A 21,718-nucleotide genomic window follows, 5' to 3' on the forward strand; every position below is an offset into this window, starting at 1 on the left:
TGGTTATCATGACTACTTCATACTGTTTTCTGTTGAGATGCATACATTATAATTATTATATATAACTATATGTCAAGTTGCCACCTATAGTCCTGAAGAATTACCTAAATAAGCAATCAGAACATAGGTGGTTTTAATAAAAGTTTTTGTTCAGAGAAGCTATTTATAATTTACTTTAATTACGCAAAACTTAACATTTAACTTAAGTGATATAACTATCAATGAGGCTATACGAATTTTAAGAAAATCACTTTTGTAGTATATATGTCATTTTTAGAGTTTCAGCACCAGAAAAAGAGTTTTTTTCAATGTTGGGCAGCTCTTCAAGATTTTTTTAAATGAGGAATATTCCACTTGTTTGTGTGCAGACTTAAACAACTAGGCGTTTTGAGCTTTTTTAAATGAAATTAGAATTAAAAAGAAAACCTTTCCATTACAAATTACTATAAATTAAACTAAATTGTTAAGTTATTTACTTTGAAGCTAAAAAATTTTTTTTTTGATACAACTGCCAATTTTTTCTCTTTAAATTTAAAATACAGCAAGATTGGTACAAAAAGATTCGCACAAAAAAACATTTAACACTTAATAATTAAAAAAACAAACTGTATAAATGTCATGGTCAAAACAATAACTAATAGTTTAAAAATGTGTTTTACCATGCCACTTTCTCAACACATAACTTAATCTGAAGAAAAAGACTTCAGAAAAACCTTTTTCAAAAAAATTTCCGACATGCAATTTAATTCAGGTTTTGCGATAACGCCGAACTACTTTTCACATGGGCCAGAATAAGCTTTTGCATTGGTTTACCTTTTTATTTTTAGTTATATTTCTCATACCCTGTGTCCTTTAGACCAGTGCTTCTTAAACTTTTTTAGTTTTGTTCACCCCTAGCATCTATCTCCAGATTTCCTTCACCCTTGTCTCATGATATGATAAAACTATCTCGTCTACATAAAACAGCACAAAATGACTTGTTTCGATTTTTGTTATCATCACCTCAAGCTAAGTTTTACCATTGTAAATCTACAATTTCTCGAGTCCAGAAATACAAAGCTACAAAAAACACAGTCACCAAATTTTTGTACTTATACACTTAGTTTAAACCAACTTCACTATTACAATAAGCAAAAAACACCAAAAAACAACAGTTCAGTAGTCAATTTACTGCAGAGCTATCATCCATTTCTGACGAATCACCCTTATTCAACCCCTTTTGGTTGGTTCACCCCTGCAAAAATTTTATTCACCCTCGGGTGAACCATTCACCTGTTTAAGAAACACTGCTTTAGACAACTGTTTATTTAGACATCATGACAAACACTTGATAATAATTAATCACCTTTCAGCTAACACATGGGATTCGTCCCATATTTTATTTTATTTAAAAAAATATTATTTCTGAGGCAAAGTTTAATTAAACCTGGTGATGGGGGAATAGCCAGGTAACTTTTAACACTGCATGTCAAATTAGGTGAAGTTAGCACAATATAGTGGTTAATAAAATATAAATACCTTATATCGATAGAAGGTTATTGCAATATTTGGCAAAGATATTAGGTGAAGTTTGGAAAATTGTACATATCCTATTTAGCCTTACCAAGTCCAGTTAATTTGAGCCATTCATTTAAAATTAGGCTAAAAAGTGTTTAACAAAATATTTTTTAAATCAATAACTTAAATGTAGAACAACTAAACACCCCATCATAACAATACTGAGGTAAAACACTTGGTGTGTTAGGCAGGCACAGGATTTAAAAGAATTGAATTAGTTCATTAACAGACCCATGTTAATGCAGGCTGTCAGGTGCTAAGCAAAATCACAGAGCAATGTTATGCAATATGACCTATTTTATTTTGGTTACTATGTTAGGTACCTTTATAATTATTCCAAACCTTTTTTGATAAATAAGTATTATTCTCGTTTAATAGCCAAATTTGTATTGTGTTAAAGCTGAAACTCAGAAAGCACTTTTGACAATTTGTACAGAAAAAAAAAATGCTTCACTAGGTTCAAATAAAAAAGGAGCAATTAAATTATGCAAATATGTGGCACAAGTACATAAAGTAAAAGGCAATATAAAGTAGCCAGCCTAAAATAATGTTATTACCTCTACCGGAGTTTCATCATCAGAAAATAACTTCTGTTTTTCTTCTTGTATCCTATTTTGAAACTCTCTCTCGTTTTGCAATGTGTTTAATCTACATCATAAAAATTTAACCAGTTAAAAAATATAAATAATAATGTAATAAAAACTTTAAAAACGAAAACAACAGACCTATCTCGCTCCATGTTGCTTAACTTTTCCTTTCTGTTCATCAATTCATTAATTTCTTCATCACGCAGTGCATTTAACTCATCTTGTATAGTTTGCTCCTGGTTCCCACGTAACTCTCTGTGCAAACCTGAATTTGACTTAAAATGGCGTGGCAATGTGGAGGACTTTTTACTTGCTTCTTTTTTCTGTTAATCAATAGCACAGTATTAACTAATTTTACAACATAGAAAAAAATCATTGGAAACTATAATTGAGAAAATTAGTTTTCAAGTTGGTAACGGTGATAGAAGATATAATAGTTTTTAATGCAGAATACAGCTGCAAATTTAAATTAAATAACTGCAACTAAATTTTAAGTTATGTGTCATTTTAAGTATAGCATCGAGAGTGTCATACCAGTAAATCTTAAGATATAACTGTGGAATAAAAGCATATTTAAATTTTTATTTCTGTTAATTAACAAAGATAAATACAAAAGGTGTCTTTTAAGCTACAGCTTTAATGCAAACTGTCATTCAAAAACTTACTTCCTAAATACAAAAAACATATTTGACTTGGAACCCTAAATACAAGTTGCATTTTAAATGTTTTAATTGTTGGTTTTTTTATTGGGATAGAACCATAAAAACACTAGGCAAATTTAAAATTTTGTATCTGGATAATCGTTTAAATTGTTTGGCAGCTTATTGTATTTTTTGGTTTATTTAGTTAACTAGATGCCTCTTTACTTAATTAATTCTTTAAAACTATAAAATTATACGACAGGATAAAACTATTGGGTATTGCTTCTATAAATTAGAAATGAAAAAAGTAAAAAGATTACTGATTAGAAAACAACACAAAATTGGAAATAAAAACCTAGACCAGTGGTTCTCAAACTTATCCAACAAATAAAAGCACTTACTTTCTAATAATTTATTTCAAATTTAACTTAATCTCATTGCAAAGCTTGTTATTATACCCCGCCATGGTATTTATAGTGTATTTGGCTCGTTTTGTATTGAGTGAAGGGAATGTAATCACATACATAGAGAAATTTCTGGATTTTTTTTGCATGCCATATCAGAAAATCCAGCTTTGCAAAGTTGTTATAGTTGCGAATTAAACGCACATTACGACAGGTTTCTTGCTGATTAATGGGTACGAATCTTGGATAGACACCAAAAACAGGAGCCATCACTTTTGTTATCAAATGCTAGCCTTATGGCAGCGTTTCACAATGCCTGACGTTTCCATGGCGATCCTTGATACTATTCTGGGCATGTAGCCTAGTTGATAATAAAAAATGTTTAAACGTGACGCAGAGAGCTAATAAATTATCCATATTACTGCTAGCCATATTTCTAGAATGTTTAACTGGCGAGTGGGGATCTGCAAAGTAGAATCCAGATATTTTACAATAATAGGTTTCAAATGTTTTGGAGGGGATTGACAAAACAGCAATTAACCGCTAAATGAATTGCTAACATGTGTTTATTGTAATCAAAAAATTAAATTGCAAATAATTAACTTTCTAAACAACTGCCACTTAAAGAAGTTGTTTAAAACTTATCAAAAGCGTAAAACCTAATGAAACACCAGGTTGTTCCCAAACATATTTTTTTTGCCTATATAGTGGGTACAATGCAAAACAATGTTGTGTTTTAGTTCTACTTCAATACAAATATGATATGTTAATTAAGCAGTTAAATAATGGCCTTCCAGGGGGGCCGAGGGCCACAGTTGAGAAACCCTGTCCTAGACAGTAATCGATTTGATAAAAATGAATACATCAAATCCTTACTATAAGCAGATTTTTTTAAATTAGATGTTAGGTTAAACATCCCTGATTGATTTACAGATTAGTTACAACGAAAGTTTTATTTAAACTAAATTTTGTGCAAAAAAGCATGTGTGACTTATGAAGTATGTTTAAACTTTACAGCAGGCTATATTTTCTAGCCTGACTTTGCATGCCTAAAAATTCTTGATTGATTGACTGAATAATAATGTGCTGAGAAATAATTTAATTAATTACTTTTTATTAGGAAATACCTTGTTTGTTTGTTTGGAAAATGGTTTATTCGCACTATGGAAGTTATAAGATGATGGTTTTGAGGTATCTTGTGTAGAAACTGCTGATGATTCCACCAATTTTAAAGTAGGACTTGAATTTTTTTCTTCTTCAGGAAGTTTGTTTCGTAAGCTTACAGCTATATTTTGTGAAGGCATGTTTTGAATGAGATGATCAACCTTATCATAGTTGGGATTATCAAATGATGTTATAAACTGGTCTTGATCTATAGATTGTGGATAGTGATCTTCAAAGGGAACTCTAAGTAAAAAGAAAAGCATACTGCTCAAGTTGCCCAAGCTAATTATATAATAAATAAATACCACCCTTGAAAACTAGTTTGCTATTTTTGAACAATTTTAAGTATAAATCTTATAAATATTTGTGTAGTATCTAAAAATGAACTTTAAATTAGCATACCAGAAACAACATATAATATTGTTTTTTTTATGGAACTCACTTGGATATAGTAGGGTCTACAGAATGTGCAGTTAAGTTTGATGATGAACTTTGTTCCACCTTGAAAACCTGTCATCAGTAAAACAAGTCATTAAAAAACAAACCAGTAAGTTAAAAACAGAACTATCTAAATATTTAAACTTTGTTTTTTTTCTAGTCATGTTTCTGACTGACCAGTTAACGAAAATGTTTTCTGTGCCTAACTAAGTCTTCACATCTATAATACCATAGGTGAGGACTGGAATTTTTCAGCCCATATATGTTTTGTTTTTAGAAACAAGGCGAAACAATGTTTTGTTTTTAAAGTAGACAATAATTATGTGGCCAGCACCAACAAATAAATTACATTTTTTTAAATAATACTTCTGAAAAATAATCCCATTGAAAACGGCCTACTAAAATATTACTACCTAAAAAAATACTCCCTGGCAACATTTACAACAACAGTAATTCTGTCAAGTTTACGCATGGAGTCATTGTCATGCATGTTTTAAATTTGTGTGCTACAGGTATAAAATTGTAAGAATTTTCTTAAAAAGAGTTTAATTGAACATCTGCAGCATAAGTTTACAGTTTGTCAGCACGGAATAGCACTGTTTAGGTATCTGGCCGACAGTTGACAACAAATTGTGTAAATGAACAATGCAACAATGCACATCATAATCCTACATTTGCACCAAATTTTTCAGCAGAACAATGCATAGTAATTGTAGAAAGTAAACCTTACAGAAAACGAGGCAAGTATAATGTAATATCAGTAATTCTATAATTACCTGCTGGTTTAGCTGACTTGTTGAACTTGATTTTTCCGGAGTTTTTGTATCTTAAAATTGCAAGGGGGTAGATGTGACATGATTTGTGTGGCTTTATATTACAGACCAAGGCCAACATTTTACAGCTTTAGTTCGCTCAAACATTACCAACGTATTTGTTCTGAATGCTAGACAAGTTGGCAGTTATGATTATTAAGGGAAAGGGTAGAAGTGGATGAAACAAATCAAGCTGGTTTCATAATAGTCATGCAACAAACCATCATGGTGGTTTATATGTTTTTTTTCAGTAAAATAAAACAAAAAATATTGTAAAAGTTAACAGTCAAATTTAGTAATTAACAAAGGTCATGGCATAAGAACAGTGATGTTGGGTAAAAAAATCCAGAGTTTTTTGTTAAAAAGAAACAAAAGCCGTAAATATATGACTATGTAAATAAATAACAGAGTCCATGTCTAAATACCAATTAATAGCAGGTCCTAGCAACAAATAAAAAACACTTGGTGAAAATAACATCAATTAAACTATAGGAATTTAGAACATACATTTAGAAGGTGGAGAGGTTGGAGGTTGAAGCACAGTTGGAGGTGGTGGAGTAAAAGATTGCCTGCTCTGTGTTTGCTTGACCTCATTTGTAGGACTTGAGATATAGGGTTGGTTTAGAATCATTGCCAGGCCTTGGTATATTGCCCCTTGTTTAGCAATTTGAAGAATAACAGTCTGTCCGGTTTTTGTCATTAAGTTGGCTGCTCTAAAATAATAACACAAATATTATTTTTAACATTGCTTTTTCAAACACATTGAACTGGGTTGTTCACACTTTTTCAAGTTATGCTAACCTTTCTTGATCAATGCCTACCAAAGAAAATCCATCCACGCTCAAGAGTTGGTCACCCGCTTGCAAACGACCATCCTTTAAAACACAACTTATCATAAAGCAGTTCTTATAAAACGAGTAATTACAAAAAGGGTTTTTAATAGGGTAATGTAGCGTTGCCTTTTTTACCACTTAGGTAATATAAAATATCAAATGTAAAACTGCCCAAAAAGAGGGTCATTGAACACATATTTTAAACCTTGGTGAAGTAAACATTGGGTTCTGAAGGTAATATATTTCAATATCCTTGCAAAATAGTGATGTCTGTTCTCCAGGAGAAGAAGCATATATTAAAAAAAACATTTTACTCTTTTGCCTATGTACTACTGTAAAAAAGATGTGAAGGTATCCCAAAATAAGCACTTTTAAAAAAAAAATTCTTGCCTGAAACACAAAATTTACAGTTCTATCAAAAAGATGAAAAGGGGATTTGCTAAGGGCAAGTATCTATTAAAAAACATTTTAGCTTGAAAACAAATGCCAAGGCCAAACAGGTGAATTGACACCATCTTAATAAGCACATCAATTATTGCAAAATCAAAATGTCTTTATTGAAATATTGCTGATTTACTCAATCTTCATTGTTGATTTACTTGACTTCAGTATTCATTTTCAAGCTACATTTCAGGTGTTACAATGAAGACTCTCCCTTGAGATGGAGCGCAATGCGTGCAACATGCATGCGACAATGCTCCTTCGCTCTATTGCTGTAAAACTTATGTCGCACACTGACCGGCGGACAAACCAAGCAAAATATCTTTAGAGAAAGAGTTACCTTGTCAGCAGCACTATCTTTCACAACAGACCGGATGTATATTCCCAACTTGCCAGTATCTCCTCCCTGTATACAAAAACATTGTGACAATAGGAATTTCCGCTTTAATAAAAAGTTCCATCTTATAAAAAAGGTACCATGTATAATGTTGCTAATCAACAAATACTTATCCAAGTTCAAGAGTTGAAGTCCACAATGACCAGGATTATTTTATGATTAGCTGTTATAGATTGGTTCAATACTAATAATAACAATACCTAATGACACCTTTTATTTAACAAAAGACTTTTAAAAAGTTTTGATGAGCACATTGCTTGTGTCAAACAACAGAATTACAATCATGAGTTTACAGTATTACCTTACAGCTCCATAAAAGTTTTTGTTGCTTTTTGTTATAAAACAGGATTATTGATTGAACAGCCTAATATTTTGCAAAAGTAAAATTAATGTTGCTTTTTTTAATTTAATAAAATCATTACCAATTTGTATAATTTCTTAACTTGAAATAAATTACAGGTGTTCTAACAAACTATAAGCAATATCAGCCAAAGGTACAGCGATCAAATATGATTAGGTTTAACTATGCTTAACCTGTTTTAGTCACAACAACTCATGTTGTACAAACAAGTAAGCACAGAGTATATACCAAATTTCCTAATTACGAGTATTTTTACTAAAAGCTAGATGAAGTTAAAAAAAAATACAACACAAACAGAAGAATGTCTTTCACTGCATTTTAAGGCCAGGTTTAAGTGACAAGCGATTTTTTAAGACGGCAAGCCATGCGTTGTGTCAACATACAACTCCGCTTGTCATGCAAATGAGTAAGCAAGATAAACATTCAAATAGTCATCATTAATTTGTTTAAAGCTATTTAGTCAGTAACATTAAGTATGTTGTCATTATTTTAATTTCGTCCTTATCATGAGTTTGCTAATAAAGTAAACTGAGCTTGCTCACAAATAACAGTTTAATAACCCCCGACCTAGAGCAAAAACAAACATCACCGAAACTGACTGCATTGGTGCTGATAAGTCATAAGATAAACCGTTATCCTGTTTTCCATTCGTAAAGTCAGAAAAAAATTACTACAGTAAGTTGAACCCACCCCTAATCACAAACTTGTTTAAATAAAATACTATATTGAAATCCAACTTCTATGCCTCATTATCAGCAGTATGACAGTATAAGTGTTAAAAGATAGGTAAATATGGTTTCTTACATTATGAAAAATAAGATATATTATTCTGCATTTTATATGGATCTTTCCAACCAAAACTGGTTTGTTTAAAATATGATGTGCATTTTAATAAATCCCAAAACAACACAATTTTTCTATATTTTGGAACTGTTATCCTACAATCTGGATTAAAAACGTCCTTTTATAGATGAGACAGTCTAACTACCTGTATATCAATGTTACGCAAGAAACACTTTTCCCATAACAGATAAAGGTCCAAAAGCAATAACCACAGGACATAAATCAATTACTACTAAAAACACACAATAACAGAAGTCTAGCATTTAAAAAGATTTAAATTTTGTAACCAAGTAAGTACTTACTCTAGCAGCAACAATGCTAAGACCCATTCCACCACCTTGTTTGTTGATTTCTACAGTAACAACTTCAGGTTTGCTTACAACTTCTGGTTGAGGAGTGTAAGTATGATGAAGCTAAACAAATAATAGACAGTAAAAACAACACAATTATATTTTGCAGGATGGCATCACACACATAACCTACCATATCATTGTGGTTGTGGTTAAAAAACTAGAATTTAATTCAACATTGCTGAACAGCACATATTGAATGTTGCAGCTAAGGTTAAATTCTGCTCATATAAGCATATGTAGCACAATTTCTCTAGTTTTAAAGTAACAGTAGGGATGTTTAAAGATGAATTTAGGATCCATAAATCAAATTTAGAGGTAGTTAAGTTCAAACTAGTCGTCTACATTGGACAAACAGCAAAGCGAGCAATTCAGGTCAGACACTATTAAAATATCATAATATATATATATATATATATATATATATATTTGACGGCAAAGGCATCAACTGCGTTAATTGCAAAAGTAACATATCCTCATAAAACGAGCGGACAAAATGCGCTATAGGGTTACTTAAGGTCAACTTTAGGGCCAATATTCAGCGAGGTTATGCACAGCGTAATCGACCAGTATTAGTTATGGCAATAGTAATATTGTATTCTTTGCAGTACATTTTTTGACTGCATAACAGATCATGTTAGTCAAAAAAAGTAGAACTGACACTAAACAATGTTTTAGAAAACAGGAAAATAATGTTAAAGAGCTGAAAAGAGTTTATTATGTATTGCATTGTAATCACTATATTGGCAAAAATTAAGTTTTTGGTACAACTTGGTAATGTATTACAGTTTACACAGCTACTTTAAATGACACTATCAGTTGTTAAGAATGTTAAATATTTGGGAGATTATTGTTATATTACAATATACACATGTTAGCAAACTGTTTTGCATTTTTTTCTGTGACCATAGGCCATTCAGAGCAGTGCTTCCCAACCTGTGGTTCGTGACCCCTTGGTATGTAATGTTACAGTTTTTTATTATATTGGGAAGTTTTGCATTACCATTACGTAACATTTATGCATCAATATCACAAATAAACAATTAGATGTGTTATATCGCATTACCTATTTCAATATGTACATCAGTAGTAAAGACTTTTTTGTTTGATCATACCTCATTGTGGGTCGCTTATTAAAACTTATTAAAAGTGGGTCGCGAACTAAAAAAGGTTCGGAAGCACTGCTTTAGAGTATATTAAGATTAATCCCCCAAACGAAATCGAGGTTAAATAATTTAATAAAAATATACAAGGGTTCGTTATTCCAGATTCGAAACCTAAAGTTCTAGAATCCCCTGAGATTTTACTTTGAACATCCCTATTGGCAGTATATCTGAATAAACAGTTTAACAGGATAAGTATTTAGTAAAGAGACATTAAGCAAAATGGCTCAAAAATTGCAAAGAGAAAAGAAGAAATGGAGTAGAGGCGTAAGAAAATCTATCTTTGCAAAAGATTTTGGAAGATTTTTGAAGTTTTAGAATGGTGGCTGGGAAGCAAACTGTCCAACACAACATTTATAAATGAAAGGTCTAGTCTAGTCTAAGTATTATAGGGTGGAGTAGGCATAATCCTGTTTTATCACTTAAACTATCATGTTGTAGTACATTCCATAAAGAAGGGTGCATAAACAAACCTGTAGAAGATTTGTTTTTAGTTTGCTCCACGATTAAATGCGACAGGTGAGGCTTCCTTAAATGGATAAATTGGCTGTGCGACAGGTGCGTGGCAATGGGTTCAGTTGAGCTTACCATTGCAATGTGTTTGCCAATGTGGCAAAACCAGAGTTTGGGGAAAACTGAAACAAAAATGTCTTCCGGTTGGTCTACCCACTGTTGTTTGAAATGCGTTTGGATGATGGTAAGTGACAAAACAGCGTTTCAGCTTAACCATGCCATAATCCACCTCATAATAGAGGAGACCTTTCATTTATAAATGGTAAGTTTTGCAGTTTGTTGCCCAGCCACCATTTCACATGCTAGACCTTGTAAAGAGAGGTGGATAAACAAAACTAATCCTAGCATTAATATACAAAAAACGGTACTGGCCCATATTTAGTAGCGTTTGCATGTTCTTATCTTTTCTTATGTCTACTATTTTTTTGTTTTTGGAGCACGTTTATCCTTGTTAAGGGTTTCTAAAATTATATGATTTTTTATAGTTCATTTATTTTACTTTATTTTATTCATCTTTTAATGTCTCTAACCCAGTTCTTTTCAACCTTTTTGCTGGAGTGGAACCCTATGGAAACATTTCACTGGCTCGAGGAACCCCAGTTGAATAAACACACCTCAATTAGCTACACAATTTAGAAATTGCGGAATCCCTGGACTGTACTATCTGAACCCTAAGGTTTCGCGGAACCCTGGTTAAAAAACACTGCTCTAACCAATAATAATACTTCTACTGTTGCTTTGTTTATTCAGATATGAAAGATCTTTTAATGGTGTCTGACCTGAAATTCAAGCTTTGACTATTTTGCTGTTACTGATCCGGAATTGAGGTTGACATTTATCTTGTAAGGGTCAAGGTGATTTCCAATATCACATTTCAGTGCAACATACACCGGTAAATCACTATTTTTTTGAAAACACGCACATCAGGTTGCTTATCATTTATATATAATGTAGTGACAAATTTAGTTAAGTGCCTCTTAAGGATAGAACATTCCTTTTTGCACAAATTCTATTGTAGAAATCACAAAATTATTAGGTTACTTAACATCAACTTTAGCCCACTATTCAGCAAAGTTAGACACAGCTTAACAATTACACAATAGTTATGTAGTCCTCTTGGCAGTATTAACTATGTATTTTGTTCAGCAAAAAAATAGAATGCCTAACACTTAACAGTTATAACTACAGCGATTACTATTTTACCTAAAAAAAATTTTGACCTATAAAACTAAATTTTGAAAAATTTTAACTTTAAAAAAATTGGTTGACAAAACTGGCCGATTAGGAATAAAGTGATTTAAACAATGAAGTCTGCATTAGTGTTGTTATCGTCAGTTTTGTGCTTTTGAAATTTTACTCACACCTGTCGAACTCAAATCAGTTACTTTTTCAGGTCAAAAACGAAGTATGGGTTTTGCTAAAAAAATATTTTGTACTTCTCCGTTGACCTGAACAATGCAACATCCTATCGGCAGAAATTTATTTTTGTCGCTTGAGGGCCTGAGTGTTTCAACTTGGCTTGCAAAGCGCAGCGCTTTTCATAATTTATGCTTCATTTGGCCCTCAAAGCAATTCAAGTTTGAGATGCTAGATTTAGATAGATTTAGAAGTGAAATCAAAACTTGTCCCCAATAGAATCATGTATCAACACTAAAACAGCAGTTTTATTATTTTTTTATGGATAATTAAATTTTATGTCAATACCTCAAACTTGGAGGGTGAAGCAAAATGCACAGCCCAAGAGCCACTGGAGTGAGGTTCAATCTCATAAACGCAAAGACCTACAAAATAAGTACAGATTGGTATTTTGAAATAACTAATTGCAGAAATGGCGAACCACTGTCAGAGTGTTTTATTGCTCAAGTATAGGCCTATATTAACTTTACTTTAACAATTTGTGCAATAGAGAGCATACTATTCAAAACGTTTGCTTGTCTGTGTGAAACATGCAAAGTAAATTGAAAGTATGTGTATTCAGACCGAAAAAAAAATCGCTGTAGTTTTGTATACCTTAAAATTTTCAACATTGTGCAAACCTAAATTACAAATCTTTCTAAAAACTTGGATTACCAACCAGCAACGATAACACTAGTAGAGAAACTCCAGCCCCAAAGTTTTGAAGTAAATAAAAATAAAAATATTTGTTTGACCCACATGACCACATGTGGACTTTTAAGGATTAAGGTTTTATTTGTGACATGCACCATAAAAAAGACACCTATTGGTTAACACGTTTACTGCGACGCGACCCACCAGTGGGTCATGCGTAAAATTTGGCTACTGCGTTGTGACCCACCGGTGGGTCGTACAAAAAAAATTACTGTTTTTTTACGTTTACATCAATGCAATGTTTTTTATGTTTACATCAATGCAATGTTAATTGCGCCTCAAACAGTTTTGAGCGTTTATAATTTGGTACTCATAAAGTTAAACTTAAAACTTAACATATTCGGCTTTCTTCTTTAAAATTTATGTTTATTATGTCAATTGGGTTTATTGGTTTAAAAATATAAGCGGGTCCTATTCACTATAAAATAGTGTGATGTTAAGTTATTTGAAGCTCTCTACACCTACCTAGCGACAGTAACCAAGTGTGCGAGGTGCATTTTTTAAGGGGGGGTGTTACGACTTTACTAGTAATTCTAGAAAATTACCTGGACCTCCTATAAAGTCGCTGTGAGTTCTTATTTCCGGGCAATAAATAACCTACCAAGGAGAACTTATATTAAAGACCACAACAAGAAAACCCAATGTACAGATGTATTGGTTGCAAGAGTAGAACATTACCACACCACAAACAATAATGACACTTAGACACACACAATTACTTACAAAGGCGACAGACAGAGCATAATGAAACTTAAAGTTTTACTCGCTAATTTCACAAGGCTACACCCAGACGTCTCTTTCCGCTGTAGGCGGTAAGCCGCTCGTAATATACGCTAAAACAAAACTCCTTTTCACGAGAACCGACGCCCTCCCGGAAACCCCAGGCCTGCCTTACAGGGCGGCCGTTTCGTGGAAAGATAACATTGGGCGGACCTTTTAGTGAGAAGTTAAACCGCGCCGGAAAACAAGCGATAAATAATCGTGAGATTTGCAGAAATGTTTGGAGACAGGAAAAAACATGTCTAAAGTTCAAATAACGGCGAACACCACAGCGCACAAGAATATTACGTTAATATACAATTATACATGTCTCGAAATGCGAAAACCTAATTCCTAGCCCTACATTTAAGAACAAAGGCGCAAAATTAATAATGAATGTTAGAATTTACAGTCGGCGTAATTAGCAACCGGTGATAATTTTGTAGTGCTAATTAAGCACGTAACAGGGGGTTAAAAAAACAAATTTTAAAAATATAAAACAAATAAACCAAAGTGTAATATATAATATAACAAAAATTAACCTGGCAAATAACCCTATTTATAATGACCCAATTATTGAACCATCTATGAAAATATGGCCCTGAAAAATACCCCCTGACAAAATATATGACAACCGCAACCCCATAAAACGATGCAGAATTCATTTTGCAACAGAGAATTCATTTTGCAAATTGAAATAGAAATTACTCATAATATATTACCTACATCTATCACTCAAGAAAATAGTTGAGCTTTAATCTAAGTTGCTTAAAATTATGAGAGCTACCGGTGGGTCAAATTGCACTGGCTACAGTATAGTTTGTGTTTAACGCGATTTGACCCACCGGTGTACAAACGATTAAACTGTCTGAAAGGTCTGAAAGAACTCCTTAAAGTGAAGAAAACAGGTTGACAAAATTTGGCGGGAAAGCTCTAGCGTCAGCTAGCGCTACAGAAAGTTAAAGGTAATCGCACCACAAGAAAACAACAAAAATTCGGAATTGCAGCGAATGTGTTAAAGCATTTTTAATACTTCGTTGACACAAAGGAACAAACTTCTATTATATTAAACCATTATTTTATCTTTACCTGTAAACTGATATTGTAAATAAACTATAACAGCATTGTTGTCAACTATATGAATAAAGTTTATTTACAATACTAGATTACAAATAGTGTTTTTATTTGCCTTTTTAACCAATTTGCATTGCCAATTTCATATATTTAATATTTTGTTCACTTATTATTAACTTAAATATTTAAAGGTTTAATAAGGTATATAAATATATTGTACACACTTGTTTTCATGTAATGAATTGAAAAAAAAACACATAAAATGTTGACAGGTAATATTTTCTGCTTTTTATTACTGTGAGTCAAAATACCATTGAAAGTTTTCTTTTCCAAATATATGCTTGCCTATTCTAAAAATACAGATCATTTTTACACAAGCAACATTAGGACAAATAATTTTGACACATGACCTGAAGCACAACACAGCTAAAATAAAATAAAATATTGTAGCAACAACTTAAATAGCATTGTTTGTCAACTATATAAGATTAAAGTTGTTGCTGGAATATTAGGTTTTCTTATGACAAACAAAGTGAATTTAGATATCTTTTTTAGACAACCTGCATTTAATTGTATTAATTCAGCAATGAAAAGGTTACAAAGGTTACTGACGTTAGTAGGATTAATGTAATAAGCACTCAAATTACCTCTTTGTTCAAATATTTGCAAGAATTCAATCAATCCAGAAGGAACACCATGGACAACATCACAAGAATATCCGTCTTCAGGAAGCAAAAAAGGAAGCTGTAAGTCAGGATCTTCCATCAGTTGTACACTCCGACCATCAGATCGCATCAACTATAATTTAAACAAAAAAAAAATTAAAAAATAATTTGTAAATTACCTTAACCCAGCAGTTCACAACCTGCAGCTGTGCAGCTAAATGCAGCTGTTGACAGTAACTTATGTGGCCAGGCACATTTTGAGACTTTTTAAACTGTACGCAGGGTTTTTATGTTATAGGCCACTTTAGCTCCAGTTGCTGATCTACATTCTATAATATCAGTGTGGGGAAGTGATTTGTACAGACCAACAACACAATTTAGACGAAAGCTTTGTGATGTAACAGCAGACTATCTGCTGTGTGGATTCTAACTCCCTACAAAATGCAAAAAAAATATACGGAAATAACGTATTTGTTAGGGCCGGTTATCGCCTTCGCTAAATTGCAATGACAGTACAATCGTATCCTTAAAAGGTTTTTTTTATTTAAATGTGGATTTTGCTGACCTATTTTAGACAATTACCATTCGGTTACATTTGAAATTAAATGATCAGTAATAAAGTGAGATATGAGCACACTGACAAGGTATGGTCAACATAAAATGTAATGGTGATTAACAGGAAACAACTTGATGGCCACCCATAAACGATTTCGCACTGGAATTACATATTTGTTTTAAATATGACATCAATCTATTAATAACTGCTTTTACACAGGCCATTTCCATAATAGGTTTTACTGGTATTTTAAAAATAATGTTTTTTATATTACGCATAAAATCAGCGGCTAAAAGTATAGGGACTACCAGCTGCCAGTGCCATTGTTGTTTTACTATCGCAAGCTATCATTGCAAAATACAAAAAAAAAAAACATAATTTGACATTTATTTCACCGCACATGTGCAAACGATTAGGAAAATTCTTTTTAGTAACACATTAAATTTCCTTTTTTAAATCATTGGCAATTACATTACACATGGTTAAAGAAATCTTACATTTTCTTTAACCTATACTGGAGAATGATTTGACGCAGGGAACACAAATTTGTTATAGACACAGCGCCTTTGACAATATGAGGGACCTAATATTGTTGCTGTTTTAACAAAGGCCATATCCTACTTTAATTGTGAGAGTGTATTTACTCGACCCATTTTACATGCTATACAGAACATTACTTTCGGTTACATGTTAAATTACACATTCATTTACACTTACACGGAAATCGTACACCATAATATGCGGTGGTGACCAACAACCAACAGCTTCATATAGTTTTCAACACACAAAATAGGGGTATTGCCCGAATGCATATAATATATTGTGCTTATTGCAAAAGGCTGCATATAATTCTTACAAGTATATACCCTTTTTAACCTGGGCAACACCGGGTATTTTGTCTAGTAATATTTTGAATTGCACACCTAAGCCAGAATTTGACTGGCAACTACAGGTCTCACTTAAGTATCATGATTGTGTTTTGATCATTATTTATCATGATTGTGTTTTAGTCCTTAAGTATCATGATTGTGTTTGCATATTTTAATGACCACAAAAAAATGCTAAATCTGTTGACTGTTTAAAGGCGTCACAAATTTTAGGCCCAAAAAGTGTCAAAAGGTCAATACAAAAAGATTTTTCGGAAAGCCAATGTTACCTATATTTGTTACTCATAAAACATTTAACTATACATACCATGACATTTAACTACATTAGAAAAAATAATCTCAAACATTTGAAACTAAAATTTACAATATTGTTTTACTTTAAAACAAATAAACATTCTGCCTACAATTTGAAACAGCCTTGTGTTACACTAGCTGGTTGAGAACCACTGGTGTAGTTGATATGATGATTATTTAGGCTAAGCGGTTCCGTATTTTTACGAAACATATAGAATACCAGCTACTTTATACAGCACTGGGTAAATGTTAACTTATGATTCAAACTATAGGTTTATTTTATAAACACCTCGTCTGCAGAACTTTCAGCAACTGACACTACTTGGTCAATCATGTCAGGAGGAATCATTTGCTCATTGTTATCGTGCACATAATTGGTAAGAAGTGCATGCAGCTGGAGTGAGTTTAATTTAAAACATGTTCCACTAATAGCAGCTATATCATCAGCAGTATGCTTTGGAGCTTGTAATAAATAGGTAGCCTGTGTTATCCTGGCCAGGTGACAATCTGCTGCCAGTTCCAATCCCTGAAATAGTAAAGATTGACTGACTTACATTTTTTTTAAATTGACTGACTTACATTTTTACTATGCAATTAAATTACCTGTTTTTCTGCCCATGCTTCAATTAAAGCAAGTCTTGCACGTATTCGAATTCCCCATTGCCTTGTACAAAGAATTTCCCCTTTTCCATCACCAGATGTTACAAGTTTGTTAAATAACCACATATTTATTGAATGAAAAAGTTGGGAAAATAGTTGAATGGTAAGTGCAGCATTGACCCTACACTTCCGTAAAAGTGACATGGCTGAGGAAAGCATTCGTAAAATATCATCTAAACAAAAAAAATTGTATTTTTTCCAACATTAGTCTCTCTATAAATGTTTACTTACACATTGTGGGTAGATCTGTGCTTTGTTGCTGCTTTTTTAGATCAATTTTATCACCATCTCCTGGAAGATCAGCATCAGATTGCGACAAAAAAGCGGGCATTAAGGAAAACAGAGTCTTCTGCATGCACTGAACAAGGTGCCTAAAAATTATATAGTAATATTGAATTCAAATGCCAGAAAAATGTCAAGTAAGAAAAAAGCAAACCTAAATCCAAGTTGGACAGTTTTTGCAAACTTATCTTGTACTTCACTTGACAAGTAGCACAAATCTTTATCTTGACGCAAAAAATTCAAGATTTCTGAAATATTAGCCATCCAAAAAGCTAATTCCGCAACAGAAGCAAATTTAGTCTAAATATAAATTAAGATCAATTTAAGGAAAATTCAAATTATTGTTTATAGTTTTTAAATCATAAATTTAAACACGACTACAACTAAACTAGCGTTCAACATTTTCAACAGGATAACATTTTGTTGAAATTTTGTGTAAATATGAAATACCAAAATTTGATAAGTAAACTATCATTATTTTGCACAAAACTAACCTGAATTAAAGAGTTTGTTTGTTGTGACACCAACTCAATAAACCAGGATGTTCTATTAGATAATTGTTTGGTAAACCATCTTAAAGTGAGATATATTGAATAGGATGGTGATAACTTGAAATGTAGGTTGTGTCCATGAAGGTGTAATATTTCAGAAAGAAAAGCGTTTTCCGCTGTATACAACAAATAATTGTTAGTTATAAACCAAATACGGATGTTCAAAGTAGAATATCAGATCCTTATTCAATCCAAATTGGATAAAATTGAACGTTAAATAAAAAATACAGTCGGATTCAATATTCTGTATTCATCTAGATTTGAAACCTAATCTTTTTGAATGACCTAGGAATCTACTTTGAACATTCCTAAAACCAAAGAATAAAAAATGTTTCTATGCACCACAATTTTATTTCTCTGAAAAACAGTGATCAATGCAATTCAGAAATAAATGTCAAATTAAACAGTAAATATAACAAACATAAATAGAGTTTTAACAACTTTTTTACAAGAAATTAAGATTCAACTTGCAGATTACTAGTGTTTATTTGTAATCATGTATATAAAAAAAGATTGTCTGCCTTTCTGTTCCCATGTTAAAATGATATATGCCACATACAGAATACTGTTCAATACATATATGTTCGCTCGCCAGGTGCGCCTCGACTTAAAAAGGTTGACAAATACTAAACTAGATTAACCAATAAGGTTATTGCATTTCTTCAAAGTAGTTTTCCACCAGAAGGCTGGCAAGATTCTGCCAGCCTGCCTTACATCCAGGGAGAAATGCAAATTGTATCATTCACAGTTTTACACAAACAAATAAAAAGTGTTAATACTTAATATAGGCCCTTGGCATTTGTTACCCAATATTATATTATGGAACATTTAAATTTTTCTATAACATAAGTTATTGAAATCATATTTAAGGTGTAATTTAAATACCTAAAAAATTATTATCTTTAAGAAAAATACATATAATGAAAATGGTAAAATACCTCACATCTCTAAGACTTGGTTGCAAATATTACACTAAAACTGATAAAAACCCTATTTACCAAGGTATTTAGCCAAATACAAACTAAATGAAAACATTTGCAGGAGGCTGCTTCAAAGTTTGCCTAAACTTTGCAATTCTTATACAAATGGTTTTGAAAGTAATCTGGTATTGTTTGCATACCGTTTTTATTGACAGCTATTGAGATTGGAAGATTTTCTGAATAAGATTTGGTGTTAATGTTGCCAACGTCATCTTTATTGAAATTACTAGTAGTGGGAAATTTGTACTTAGAAACAGGTGTTGTAACCTGTAAACAGTGTATAATGATAAAGCCTTTAGTAAATAATCATAAGAATAAGTGATGGTATAACAAAATTAGAATATTTTTTCAACTTACAAAGTTTCTCTTCCACAATACTTAAAAAATTTAATGTTTTTACAAAAAAATGATTAAAATTTAACTTATTAAGTAAATGTGGCGTGTTGGTATTATAGTAAATAATATATGATTTACCTCACTTTGTGATTGAATCCGTTGCTTTGGTGAATTAGGAAAAGGATTGTTTGAAACACCTGTAAAAAAGAAGCCCGATTTTCCTAGGAAATGTTGCTTGGGAATTTTAGAAATAAAACAAGGGTAAGTGGCAAGCTAACCAAGTAATGAAGTTTTAAGACTAATAAATTTAAATTCTTCGTGCTAAAATGCTCACAAAAAATGTTTATTAAAAACATAAAAACTTTACAATCAATTTTGATGGTAAAATCTTTGCATTAACTATGGTAAATACAGAAAAACCCAAAAAACAACACACTATTATGTTTGTCAAACTTAGAAATGTTATCACTGCTGATCGTTAGTGAACTTCCAAGTTTGCGAAGTATTTCAAGTTTCTGAAAAAAATACAAAATGTAAAAATTATGAATAAACGACTTTTAACTATAATTAGTACCGTAAAAGGTTTGCCATTTTCACAGAATAGTGCTTTCTTGTTTCCCAATTTAATGACACTTCCATGATACAACATTGTTGTTTCATCAATTACTTCACCATTTACCATCACATTTCCAACACGGTCTTGAGGAGTTATCTTTAAAACAAAACAAGCATCAAACAATATGTGGGAAAGTGTAGTTGTTCCAATAAGCCACTTTGATACATATATTTAGATTAAGCTGAGAAAACCCGCCTGTACATGGCTAGGAACATGTATGGCAAATTTACAATAAGCCATTGAGCATGTATGACATTCCTTAAGAACTTTTCAAAAATTTTATTTTATTAGGCCATGAGCATTTTAGATGATAAACAGTCCAATCATTTTTTTATCAATGCTTTAATAAACTACATTTGTTTAAAAGGCATTACTAAATTATTATTAATAAGAGTCCAAGTTGAAGGCATCGGGGTTCACGTTATTTTTTTTCATATATAGTAAGCTAACGTGAGTGTCATGGGCTGATCAAGGATTTTTGTTCAGTGCATGACATTTTCAAAGATGCTTCATTTTGTGATATATTTGGTAAAACTTTTCTTACTTTGAAGAATGATTAAGCACACAAAAAATGAGTGCCATTGTCAAAAGCCTTGTAACCCACCCTCAATACAGCCTAAAACATATAAAAAATTAGACTACTTCCCTGGATCCCAACATTATAGAGTGATAGGAAAACCATATTTTGGTGCAACCTAAAATAGCTAATCATAAACTAAACTTTTGCTGTCAATTGATCACTTATTTTTTATTTAACCCTATAACGGTGCACACAGTCGCATAGCGAGATATTCTAAAAGATTTTAAAAAAAAACATTATTCACCAACTAAATACCTATAAAAGGTCTGTCGGTGTGGCGTAAACACCCCTAGCAGGCCTGGCGAAACCCGGAAAATTTTATGTTTAATATATTGTAGATGCTAAAAATGTTAATTATTAAGAGTGTGAGGCTCTGCAAATGACAGTAATCTGTTTGAAATAAGCAAAATGCAACATTTCATCTCAAAGGCACATTCAGTTGTCACATGATTTCAATTGTCAAAGAAATGCTATGGAATTGAGATGTCACTATATTCTATGTGGCATATCAACCAGTTTTATAGATTGCTAAACTGTTGCACTTTACCGGCAATGAAATGAGCAATGCTTATTACACAAATTTGGTTGTATTTTCAGTTTGCTCTCGTCGATTGTATGGAGTGTAGCTTCAAAATTATCGGTTTTTATAAAATATCCTTAAAATGCTATTACAAAATAGATACTGATGCAATAAATGGTATAGATCAACGAAATCAAACAATTTGTGGTTAAGAGTTTAAGTTATCACTATTCTAGCTTATTTTACAAGTAGATCATGTGGACCCACACGCTTTGGGAAGTATATTCAAACAAATCTATCGATGACAAAAATTAACTGAAAAACTCAGCCATCTGTGAAGATAGC

At 32.0% G+C, this 21,718-nt stretch overlaps 1 protein-coding gene across 1 annotated transcript in view; it reads right to left on the reverse strand.

The window, feature by feature from the left end:
• LOC146138135 (afadin-like) overlaps positions 1 to 21,718 on the reverse strand; it is a 53,686-nt gene that overhangs the window by 7,056 nt on the left and 24,912 nt on the right. The window contains exons 11-30 of the mRNA XM_083394525.1: positions 20,232 to 20,369; positions 20,094 to 20,172; positions 19,796 to 19,854; positions 19,462 to 19,588; positions 18,285 to 18,457; positions 17,945 to 18,090; positions 17,740 to 17,879; positions 17,452 to 17,681; positions 17,138 to 17,374; positions 15,094 to 15,244; positions 12,209 to 12,285; positions 8,781 to 8,891; positions 7,218 to 7,283; positions 6,405 to 6,478; positions 6,111 to 6,316; positions 5,568 to 5,617; positions 4,796 to 4,863; positions 4,317 to 4,596; positions 2,283 to 2,467; positions 2,115 to 2,205 (exon numbers count right to left, since the gene is read on the reverse strand). Of these exons, the coding sequence (XP_083250651.1) occupies positions 2,115 to 2,205; positions 2,283 to 2,467; positions 4,317 to 4,596; positions 4,796 to 4,863; positions 5,568 to 5,617; positions 6,111 to 6,316; positions 6,405 to 6,478; positions 7,218 to 7,283; positions 8,781 to 8,891; positions 12,209 to 12,285; positions 15,094 to 15,244; positions 17,138 to 17,374; positions 17,452 to 17,681; positions 17,740 to 17,879; positions 17,945 to 18,090; positions 18,285 to 18,457; positions 19,462 to 19,588; positions 19,796 to 19,854; positions 20,094 to 20,172; positions 20,232 to 20,369 (2,688 nt within the window). The remainder of the gene's footprint in view (positions 1 to 2,114; positions 2,206 to 2,282; positions 2,468 to 4,316; positions 4,597 to 4,795; positions 4,864 to 5,567; positions 5,618 to 6,110; positions 6,317 to 6,404; positions 6,479 to 7,217; positions 7,284 to 8,780; positions 8,892 to 12,208; positions 12,286 to 15,093; positions 15,245 to 17,137; positions 17,375 to 17,451; positions 17,682 to 17,739; positions 17,880 to 17,944; positions 18,091 to 18,284; positions 18,458 to 19,461; positions 19,589 to 19,795; positions 19,855 to 20,093; positions 20,173 to 20,231; positions 20,370 to 21,718) is intronic.

Source organism: Ascidiella aspersa, chromosome 7 (assembly GCF_963924565.1).
Source record: "Ascidiella aspersa chromosome 7, kaAscAspe10.2, whole genome shotgun sequence".
NCBI lineage: Eukaryota > Metazoa > Chordata > Ascidiacea > Phlebobranchia > Ascidiidae > Ascidiella > Ascidiella aspersa.